General features: G+C 50.6%; 1 protein-coding gene across 1 annotated transcript in view; it reads right to left on the bottom strand.

Annotated features, from left to right (window-relative positions):
- Positions 1-5,302: 5,302 nt before the first annotated feature.
- Cfap45 (cilia and flagella associated protein 45) overlaps positions 5,303-11,378 on the bottom strand; it is a 24,701-nt gene continuing 18,625 nt past the window's right edge. Inside the window, 4 exon segments of the mRNA XM_021198590.2 lie at positions 5,303-5,436; positions 5,784-6,008; positions 9,581-9,774; positions 10,370-10,483. Of these exon segments, the coding sequence (XP_021054249.1) occupies positions 5,358-5,436; positions 5,784-6,008; positions 9,581-9,774; positions 10,370-10,483 (612 nt within the window). The 3' untranslated portion in view covers positions 5,303-5,357.

Raw genomic sequence — 11,378 nt, 5'->3', positions numbered from 1 at the left:
GGCTGGAGCTGTGTCTCGGTGCTTGGGAAGTAAGCCAGGGTCCTGCCAGGCACAATTTCGAAAAATGAAACCAGGAGTGACAGCTGGTGATTATTTTTGGACAGAGTAGATAAAATCCTTGAGCACTAAACCTCTTGGAACCTTCGACTCGAAACCTACGGAGTACTTCCCTGGGATCGTAGCCAGGTCCTCAGGACTGATTCTGCAACTCAGATTGATTGGCCCGAACCATGCGCCCCCGTGTGTGGAGACAGATTCTGTGATGTATTAATCTCTGTATGTCCAGTGGGGCCTTGGCTTTTGGACTTGTAGGAATAAAATTTGCTTTTGCTTCAATACTTGGACTTTCCCATCACATATCTTCAAAGAGAAGCTGTGGTCCCCTCAACCCCCAGGGTGGTCCCAGGCCTGGCCTGCTCTAAACAACTGCCCAGAGAGGCAGGGGTAGAGAGAGGCATCGGAAGAAAGCTGGTATGGGGTTCAGAGCTTTTCCCACTAAGCCTGACCAGACAGGCCCTCCTTCTGCCCTCCCTGTTTGTTTCCTGTTGCCTGGATACCTGAATAAAGGACTGGATTGAGAGAAGGTGGGGCTTGTCTCAGCTCAGCCAGGCCTGGCTGGAGAGGGAAGTGTTAACTCTCAGGAGAGCCAAAGGCCCTGCCCGAGAGTAAAGAGGACGCCTCCCCTCCCCCTCTTCCAGGTTCCTCCTTCCCATGCTTTCCCGGAAGCCTCTGCAAAGCCCAGTTTCCAGAACCACCGGCACTGTCCCACGTAGGGCTCGCCGTGCAGAGTGGATGGATACGGAGAGCGTCTGTCTTCTAGATTGTGCACCTGTTTAGTGTGGCCCCAGAGTGAGGCTAGGGCTGTGCATGTCACACACACACACACACACACACACACACACACACACACACACACACACAGGAAGAGACACGGTGCTTTCTGGGTTCCATTAGCAGGTAGGTAGTGGGCACCTTCTCTCTCAGGGAACGCAAGGCGGGTTCTGCAACCATTTGCCTAAGGCTTACAAAGAAGACTGGGACTCTGGCGATTCTCCTAGGTCTCCTCCAGCCACACGTTCTTGTGATTTGGTGGTGCTCCTTCTCATTAGCCCAGAAACAGACATTCTCCAGCAGCCGTGGGGGGGGGGGGGGATTCACAGACTCTGAGGAGTTTCTCCCAGGCCCTCCCTCCCCAGCCCACCTCCCTTCCTTACCTCCTCCTCTTGGGAGGCTGAGAAAGTCACTGCTTCAGCTGCAGCACTGCCCCAGCGCCAAAGTCATCAAAGCCACTGAGGCAGTGGCCACCCTTTTCAGGGAGGATATTGGTACGGATGCAGGAGTTTGAGTGTCAAGAGACACGGGGGCAAGGGCAAGAGCTGTGGGCATTAAAGCACAGGAAAGGGGGTGCACTCTTTAAGGATAAGTAAATCGTGATTTCCTGGGACACACCTAAGTGCATGGAGAGAGATGTGGAAGGGACCTGAGGTCTCCAGTAAGTAGTTAGTTGCCTTGACCATGGGAGATTCCAGGCTTCGCAAGAATGTAGCAGGAGGGGTGTGGTCGAAAGAACAGAAAGTGAGGAACTCTCTGTTGTCCCTAAGCCTCCAAGCCTGTGTACCCAGACTTCTTGTCTGAGACTTCAGCGTCTTCTTTCTTCTGTCACCTAAACAGCTGCCACCTTTCCTCACCCCCAAAACCCTGCAGAGCTTTGAACTCTGAGAGCCCCTTTCATCCGAGCCTATTCAAAGTGCTTTTACTGAGACCAATTAATGCCCAGCTGTGACCCAAGTCACACACAGGGGTGCTGAAGCTTTCAGGAGCACCAAAGGACATCCCGGCATCCCACTGAGTCAGGGACTGTGTGGCTAGGCCACCAGAGCCGGCAGCAGAGTCACACCCAGCTGGAGCAGTTGCAAAGGTTCAGAGACCGCCCCGCCCCCAACCCCCCCCCAAGCCACCGCAGAGCCTGGCAACAGGCTCACGTGGGCAGGTAGGGCATGGAGCCCAGGCAGGAGCTGGGACATATGTGCCTGAGACACAGCTGCTTGCAGATCTGACTTTGTGTTCTACCCGAGTACCCAGCCACTGGGTTTCCTAGGCTGGACCAATCCAGTCTGACGGATTCCAGGGGCATAAGACAGGCTGTGAGATCCTTGGGCGATAATCTGTACCTTTCTATATAAGACAATATAAATGCAGTAAATAAAAGAGTCTGAGCCTGATGTAGTAGTGCATGCTTTTAATCTCAGAACTTGGGAGGTAGAGACAGGTGAATGGATCTCTGTGAGTTAGAAACCATCCTGGTGTACATAGTGAGTTCCAGGATATCCACAGCTATGGAGGGGGCTATCTCAAAAAAAAAAAAAAAAAAATCTGCCATAACTAAGTTACTAATAGTTTGAGTACTCGAAACAAAAACAAACACACACCAGAAAAACTTTACATGAACAAAGAAAATGCACCAACACCAGGACACTTCCTACTTATCTCCTGGTCGCCACCCCCAGCCCCACCCCCAGCCCCAGTCCCTCCCACTGCCCTCTGCAGCTTCCCAGAAAACCCCAAGGTCGTTCTGTGGCTTGGAGGGAAACACAAAACCACTTGTGCCTCTGAGCATAAGGTCAGCGGAAGCTTCCCTAGGAGAAAGAGCTCAGCAAAGGGTCAAGAGTTAACCTTTAGAGGCAAGGCTGAGGCTGGTCACTCCTGACTGCAGAGTCTGCGGGTACCCCACCTCACTTCAGCCCCTGCCCCATAGACTGTGTGTTCACCCCACTTCCTACTGACTCAACCACTGTTGCCACAGAAGGGACCCACCTACTTCAGCCAGGTTACTGACTTCTTTCTGTATGGAACTAGTCCTACTGCCAATCACCATTAAGAGGACTAGAGAGGGGCTGGAGAGACAGCTTGATAATAGAGTGCTTGCCTGGTGTATGTGAGGCTCCCATTCATTCCCCAGTAATTAAAAAAAAAAAAAAATCACCGCCACAAAGCACCTTAGAAAGAGCACCTTAACTTATAAGAGGTAATAATGTGGAGCTGTCCAAGACCCACAGCTCTCAGAACTGTCCCGCTTAGAGGAGCTGGGCTCTAGGCAATGAGCCAGCTGATTCTGGAGGCTACCAAAGTCTGTGAAAAGCCTCTCACGAATCCTTAGAGAAGGTATCAAACCCCTCCTCCACATCATGGGCCAATTTGAAAAAGTTAATGGGACTAGAGGGGCAATCCTCTGTGTTGAGATTCTCTCCCAAACCATCTTTATGTGTGTTTATGTGTATATACATATATATGGTTAGTTTCTTTTTTTTAAAGATTGTTTATTTTATGTGTACAGGTATTTTGCCTGCATGCACAGAAGTGTGCACCACATGCATGCCTGGTACCATATATCCCCTGGAACTGGAGTTAGACACCAGGGTGAGCTGCCATGTGGGTGCTGGAAATTGAACCTCTAGAGAAGCAATTGGTGCTCTTAACTGCAGAACCATCTCTCACAGACCCACCCATCTTCACATTCTTAGTTGGCTACAGTCCCTTCTCCAGAGTCAGACTTTTATCCCTGGGCCTAAACCCTTTCCAGTCTGTCTCGCTCAGGGGCTGTGGGCTCTGCAAGTCTCCCAGCAGCTGCCCTCGTCAATCGCCAGGCTTGTCTTACACCTCTTTCCTCCCTGGCTTGCACAGCACAGCAGACCCATTCTTTTCAGCTCTGCAGACAGTGGGCATAGAACCAAACAAATAGCAGGTACCAACGATGGTTCTGACATTCTTGAGAAGGAAGGTCCTCTGAAATAGATGAGGTTTGTTCTGTGGTCCCAGCATCAACTGAACAATTAGCGGTGCCAATGTGCCAGCTAGAGGCAGACTAGAATCCTTGGTGACAGCATTAATGCTTTCTCTCTTATCATGGGCTAGGTACCACATCTCCCAAGACCTTTAGGAAGGAATGGATACACATCTCTAGATTGGAGGGCATTGAGTTAGGGGTTTTTTCCCCTCATCCAATGGAGCTTCCCACCTAGTTGTATAAAAGCAATAGTCTTCTAGTTGAGGAAGGTGGAGAGGGTGACTGGGGAAGTCCTGAGGAAGAGGAAAGACAGGAAGCAGCTTGTGACTCTCCTTGGGCACTATGAAAAGAGGACTCTTGCCCCAGGCCCTTGTAACCTGGCTTGTAAACACCCAGGACGCACTCGGCCACTGTCCTCTCCTCCTTGGTGCGGACTTCATGGAGACAAGACTAGGCTGAGTTTGAGAGATGGAGTAAGGGTCTAGGGGTGGAGAGATGGGCACCATGCTGATGGTTTTAAATGGAAGCCCTTCCTTCCAGGACAGAGAAGTGACTCCATCATTGAAAGGTGGTGTTGCTGTTCAAAATGGAAGGCTTGATGCTCAAGCGCCTTCTGAAAATGCCAGGGCCATCCTAAAGGGCACGTTTGAGATGTTCTAAAGATGTACGAAAGCTGAGGGAAGAATCAGCACAAACGAGAAGCTTCCAAAAGGGGGACCATGTCGACTGCAGTAGACTTGAGTACCCAGATGGCTCGTGGTATAACAAGCGTTCAGTAAGTACCTGAAGAGCGAATGTGTAAATAGGCATAGACTGGAGCAAAGCAGGAAGGTTTTCCAACAGACCTGGATTTGAGGAGGCCCACTCACGGGATAAAGCAAACCGAGGAGGGCAGAGCCATGACTGAGGGTCAGCTGTATTTGGGTGAGGAGCTGTGTCCTGGGTGTGCCTCCGTGCTGTACTGCTGCCTGGAACTGAAAGGGATCTAAGCAGGAAAGGATGCAGTCCAGAGCATTGAGCCCTGGGCTCACATACTGCCCCCGCCATATGTGTGGTCTGAGTCACAGTCAGGAGCCCAGGACAAGCCAGTCCCAGCTACCCATGCTCCTCCTTCTCCTCCAGCTCAGCCCAGTGCACCCCTTTCACCAGCCCTTGACAAAAGCAGAGCTCTAACTCTTGCCTCAGTGGCCCCAAATTCCTATGACATGGATACAGGGTCAGTGGAGAGACAAGAATATCGTCATATGATTACAAAAAGGCCAGGAACCTGCCCCTTTCCCTCTCCCCCAGCCAGAGAAAATGGATTCCACTGTTTAGGAGCGAAAACCCCACCAGAACACCATCTGGTTCTTACCCCTGAGCGACAGCCCTCCCGCATCCAGGTCCGCGGTAATTTGATCTACCTTCAGTGCCCATTGGTATCCCCCATCCCCACAGCAGTGAAGTGGAGCTGTCCCTTAGAGAATAGAATAGCTTTAATCTGTAACTATGAAATGTCTAGGTTAGCAGCAAGTTGGATGCCTCGGAGACCAAGCTGAATCCGTGCTCTCCCAGAGACCATTGAGGCTCCCCGTCAGTTGACAGAAGTGGCTGGCAGGATGTTGGCTTTACGCTCAACTTCGATGCAGTACTTCTCAGGAAGGCCGGTGGCTCTGCCAGGAGAAATGCCAGGCATATGTAAGTAGGGTACTTACCAAAGGTGTGACAGGAGAAAACATGCCCTGGGCTTCCAGAACCTGGGGTCCTGTACCCCAAGCAGTTCCTACAGGTTGCCTCTAGCTGGCACATTGGCACCGCTGATGTACCACCAAGTACTTTCCAGTCAAGACCCTAACACACTGCCAAGGAGCTGCCAGTGAGCCAAGGAGACCCCGTCCCAGAAGCTTCTACCAGAGGGCAACCTAGGGCCGAAAACCCTTCCACTGGATGTTTCCAGCCTGCTATGCCTGCCACCTCTTTGGGAAAGAAAAGAGGAAAGAGAGAAAGGACCCCAGCACACCTCAGCTCTTCCAGCTTCTGTTTCTTGATGTCCTCAATGCGCTCACGGCGCTTCTCAGCTTCTTCCTTGAGGCGGCGGCCCTCTTCGAAGGTAGCAAGCCGGTTCTGCACATGTTTCTGCTGGTTCTCACGCACCTGCCGTCGGAGCTCGTTGGCATGCTGGAGGCACCCCTTGGCCTTCTTCTCCTGCTCCTGCTTCTCCTTCTCAATCTGTTCTCTCTGAGCACTGGGGAAGGGACAAAAGGAATACGATTGGCTGGGCTCCTGGGCTGACCCCCTCAGTGGTCATGCTTCAAAGTCCACAGCTGTCCAACCTCGAGGTCTCAGGCCCCAGACTAAAAGTGTCCACTGTGTGGCTCCTCTCCCCAGACAGACCCAAATACATTATCATATGCCACAGTGTTGACATTCTTACTAATTTCTAATTGTTTTTCATTTTATGTGTGCGTGTTTTGCCTACACATGTGTTTGTGCACGACATCTATGCCTGATGCCCTCAGAGTCTAAAGGTGGGCATCGGATGCCCTGGGACTGGAGTTACAGACCATTGTGAGCTACCATGTGGGTGACAGGGATTGAACCTGGATCCTCTAAAAACAAAACAAAAAAACAAAAACAAAAACAAACAAACAAAAATACCAGCCAATGCTCTTATTTGCTAGATAGCTCTCCAACTCCTTAGTATATTTTAAACAAAAATCTCCACAGTCAAAACACTCACTGGTCTCTGTAAATTACGTAGCTGGGTCCTACAACCAGGATTTCGCCCTCCGAGAGCTATTTCTTCTCTTTCTTCTAATGATGCATGTAACTCTTCTCCGGCCTGTTCTAAGTTAACTTCCTTCCTTGCCTCCCTTACAATTATAACATCAACAAAACCATACCAGAGTAAGGAAACATCGTCTATAAGGTTAGCCCTACTTTGGTTGCTGGAAGAAGGCAAGAACTCGGGCTGATGTCTCTCTCTTCTCTTACTGATTCATGGTCTCACATTCCTTCTACGGATGCCTTCCATAACAATACTTCCTAGACTCTGCTATCAGGTAGAAAATCTCTAATGGCATCCAAAGACGCTCAAATGAAATATATTTACGTCTCAAAGAAATTTGGTCAGAGGCCATCTAACCTAATACTGGATTTCTTCTCGGTACAATCAAAACCAAATTGTAAAACTATCTCAGGCAGGGAATTCTCACCTGCTTTTCTCCACAGGCTTGCTCACACCAAAACAAAGCTCACCCCTCCTCCCATTACCAAAGACCTCGTCACTTATTCATCTCCTTACCGTCTTCCGAAATCCACCACACACAGCGAGCCCTCCCAAGTCCGAGCAGCTCGTCTGGCCAAACAGACACCTCCCCCAAACCCCACAGCCCCACGGAGCCTTTCCCAGTACACAGGAAGGGAAGCGCGCTGGTGACCACACACCTCTACAGTTACACACACGTCAAGTGCCCACAGCCCACGGATCTCAGGCAGGTGTGCTCCCCCTGCTTGTGATAACTGTGTGTAGATCAGCTTCCTGGTGTTCATTCGCATCAAAGTGATCGGATAACAGAAAAGGGAAAGCTGGGAAAGAGAGAGAGCTGGGGTTGGCGGACAGAGCTACTAGAGTTACTAGAGAGCTGCTGGGGTTGGTGGGCAGCTGAAAAATCCAAATGAGGAGAGACTCAGTGAATCTCCACTGTCGGCTTGACTAGGCACTAGGCTCACCTAGAAGAGGACATGTCTAGGGTTGGGGTTCCAGAGAGGTTTAACTGAGGGGGAGAGACTCCTCCTGAATTTGGACAGCACCATCCTATGGACTGGGGTCCTAGACTGGATAGTTTTTGATGGAGAAGGGGAGCTGAGTACCAGCAGATTTTTTTTTTAATTTTTTTCTGTCTGCTTCTTGAATGTGGTGTGACTGGTCACCTCCGTGCCATGGCTTTCCCGCCAGGATGCACCATGTCCCTTCAAACCACAAGCCGAAATAAGCCCTTCTTCAAAATGCTTTCGCTGAGCATTTTGTCATGGCAGTAAGCAAACAAAGTAAGTGATACACTGGTCGTGCCACAGGGCAAAGCAGCACTTGTGGGTTCTGGCTGCATGCTGGAGTCACTTGCCCCCAACCGCTTAAATCACAACCTGTTAGGGTGTCGCCTAAATGTCAGTATTGTTTTCTAAAGGTCTTGATTTGGCCAGTCAACAGTCTGAAAGTTCAGGATCTCCTGATCAGAACCAGGAAGTCCATATGCAGGCTGCACTGAAGGTCACGCTTTTGAAGTAAGAGAATCTGGATTGCTGACTGTGGCAGGGACACTCCCCAAGTAAAGGCATCTATCGTGGAAGTCACCTGGTGTGGAGACACTAGGTCTGGATGCTAAGCCAGGACAGCAGGAGAAGATGGACTTCTCCAAAGAGCTGGATGGAGTTTAATAGCTGGCTAGTGTCTATGCTCCAGGCAGACCCAGCAAAGCAGAGTCAAGTGGGTCAGGAGCAAAAGTAGGGCTTGGAATTCATCCCATTAATGTTTATTAGTGCCTGCCAAAGGCACACAGCTGTCCAAGGGCACAGAGGCACCGGGAGACACCTGGAAGGCAATCTGGAGCCCAATGGCAGGCTCTGTGGGGGTTTGGGGGAGGCTCTCTTCATTACCAGGTGTCTGGTGACCACAGCACAACCCAAGTGTCAGGGGTGAGGGGCAGGAAAAGCAGAAGAGCCAAAAGGCATCTCAGTCAGTGGGAACAAGCAGGGGCAAGATCCTATGAAAATCCAGGAGTGTTGTTCTTGGGGAGAAGGTCTGCTCTGCCTCCTTCAAGGTCCAGGAGCCTGGCCTGGCTTGCTCCTGACTGAGACAGCTCCAATAGTAAGGACCCAGGTCCCAGACACCAAGATGACTGGGTGCTAGTCGATTCTGCTTCATTTGAGCATAACTTCTGTAACTTCAAGTTCTCCAAATGCAAATTTTCTTTGGTTTGTTCCCCTACCCCTCCTTTTTTTAAAATCTTATTTTCCAGACGTTGAAACAAAGCACAAAGGAAGTGGTGCCCAGTCGGATCAGGTCTGGAGGTGGTACATCTGACTGGGAGGAAGGAGAACAGAGAAGGAAGCCTGCTGCTCTGAGGGAGGACCAGAAGAGTAGGCAGTGTGAGTCCTTGGCCCTTGCGTGCAGGCTGAAATCATCATTGAACGGAAACAACAAACAGTAAAGAGATGCTAGCCGCCAAGCAGCAGAGAGAGAGAGAGATGTAGAAGATGCCCACCCAAACAGGAGTCTCTGGAAGCCTTCGGGTGGATCAGGCACAGACAGTGTTCACTCACTTCTAATGAGCTTCATGATACCTAGACAGAGTCTTCAACGCATGTTGATCACCAGCTATGAGTCAAACCAATGGCAAAGATGCCCTCAAAGTCTTGCTCTAATGACACAATCCTTAGTGTCTGGATGAATCCTCCATCTCTTCTAGGCTTCTCCTACTCAGTCTCCCTAGGATGTGGGACGTAAGGGCGGCAGGAGGGACCTTTCTTTACACCGTTACTGATACAGGATAAATAACCCTCAGTTCCGTAAACACTTCCAGATGAACTTTTCCAATTCTCTAATCAGAACATTTTCTGGCTCGAATGGTGTTAAAATAGCTCAGCCAGCCATCTAGTCAGGATGACTGCAGCAACATGATCAAGACAGATAGATGTGCACCTTCCTATTACCATGGCAGGAATCTCCTCTCCATCCACCACACACCGTCCCCTGAGCACACTCCTGTCATCCTTCAACAAGGGAAAGGAAGCCAGGGTTCTCTGGGCATCTCCTACCGAAGGATCCTCTCGAACTCATCTCGGTCCCGCTGAACCTGAACGGCCAGCGTGTGTTCCTTGAATGCCACCTGCTCCAACCGGCTTTTGCGCAGCTTTTCCTCCGTCTCTATCTTCTTCTGCGCGTTTTCCTTTTCCTTTCGGCGCCACTCTCGATCTGCAACCTCCTGGTTGCGCTTGGCCCTCAAGGCATCCTAAGAAAGCAGGCAGGGGAGGGGGGGTGCACGGGGGGGGGGTAGACAGGGGAGCTATGAGGATACAAAAGAGCCGGAGATAGTCACTGACATACAGACTCCATTCTGCCTAAGGAAGAATGGAATCCTGGCATAGATTCTTTAGGGTCAGAAGATTTCCCCAAAGGGTCACCTTGTCCTAGCCCTCATCCTTATTCTTTCCCGGTTCCTTGAGCACCTCCTCGGACTCCTGGAGTTGCTTTTAACTTTAAAAACTGCTAATGATAGAGATGCCACATTTCCCCTGGTGACGTTTCATTAGTCAGTAAAGGTTGGAAAAATCCTCTTTATGTAGCAGTCAAAAACTTTCTCTAGAACCTAAGTGCATACTTCTGCTCTCTTCCGGCTGCCGTGGACAATGGGAAAGGGCCCACCCTTCCTCTTCAGGTGCTTTTTCCAAGAGACATCCCCCACGATTAAATGACATTTGTCTGCGGTTATATTTTTGAAGGCTAGACAGCAGGCATCCTCTCTTTTATGCCTCCACCCTGCAGGCCACTTTACAGGCTGTCAAGGGATGGCTTCCGGGAGTGGGAGGGAGAGAGGAAGTAGATACCTGCTCTGCTTGATAATCCTGCGCCTTCTCCTGCAAGGCCCTCAGGCGGGCGATCTCCTTCTCTTTCTCCCTCCGGATTTTCTCCTGCTCAGCTTCATACTCTGCCTCTCGAGCCTGCCCGGAAGAAAAAGGCCTCAGGATAATGCACACCATTGCAGCTCTGCACAGAGAAACGCAATCTGTACAGCGAGCGAACGTCCTCTCCAGCATCTCCCCTTCCACTTCCTCGCTAGATCTAAGATGGGGGCGGGACTTTAGCAATGCACAAACAAAAGGACAACTAGCCTTTGTAGAAGGCAGCCTGGTTTACAAAAAGCTTTCTCGGGCCTTAGCCTAGAGAGCTCAGGCAGCATCTCATCAGACGGAAGCCTTGGATGCCAAAACTGTTTTGAAGGCAGGAATCCTGAGGCCCCGCGCTCTTACTCCTCTGTCACACTGAAGATAATTTCAAGTTGCAAGGCCACAGAGCCAAGTAACAACTGCGGTTCCCTGCCTTGCCTTGTAAAATGCAGCAGGTAGACGTTATCTCATTAGTACCTGGGAAAACTGCCAACTGTGCTTTGAGCAACCCCACAGTGCTTAGCAGATACCTCAAATCCGTCCCTTTTACCACCTCTGTGCAAGAACAGGAGTGAATAAACCCCAAGGCTTCTCAACAACTGCACCTAGAGCAGTCACGTGACCACAGGCACATGTTGGGTGGCATGACATGGTCGGCCCATGAAGACTGTCCCTTATCCCTCATTATTCTACCTTCCCAGACTGCCAAGAATCCCAGAGAGTTGCCTATTTGGGGGTTATGCTCCACAGAGTCAAGCTGATTGTTAGCTTGCAGGCAATCCAGCTGGCCTGCCCTCAAGGACCTAGCAATTGCCTATGTCATCACCTGCCTTGCTAGGTGTAGCGGGCTGAATCCTGCACCTCATCTCCCTCTCTCCCTCTCCTTCCCTCCCCTTGGATCTCTCTCTCTCTCTCTCTCTCTCTCTCTCTCTCTCTCTCTCTCTCTCTC

This window comes from Mus pahari, chromosome 5, assembly GCF_900095145.1.
Source record: "Mus pahari chromosome 5, PAHARI_EIJ_v1.1, whole genome shotgun sequence".
NCBI classification, from domain to species: domain Eukaryota; kingdom Metazoa; phylum Chordata; class Mammalia; order Rodentia; family Muridae; genus Mus; species Mus pahari.
This window is presented reverse-complemented; position numbering and strand designations above follow the sequence as displayed.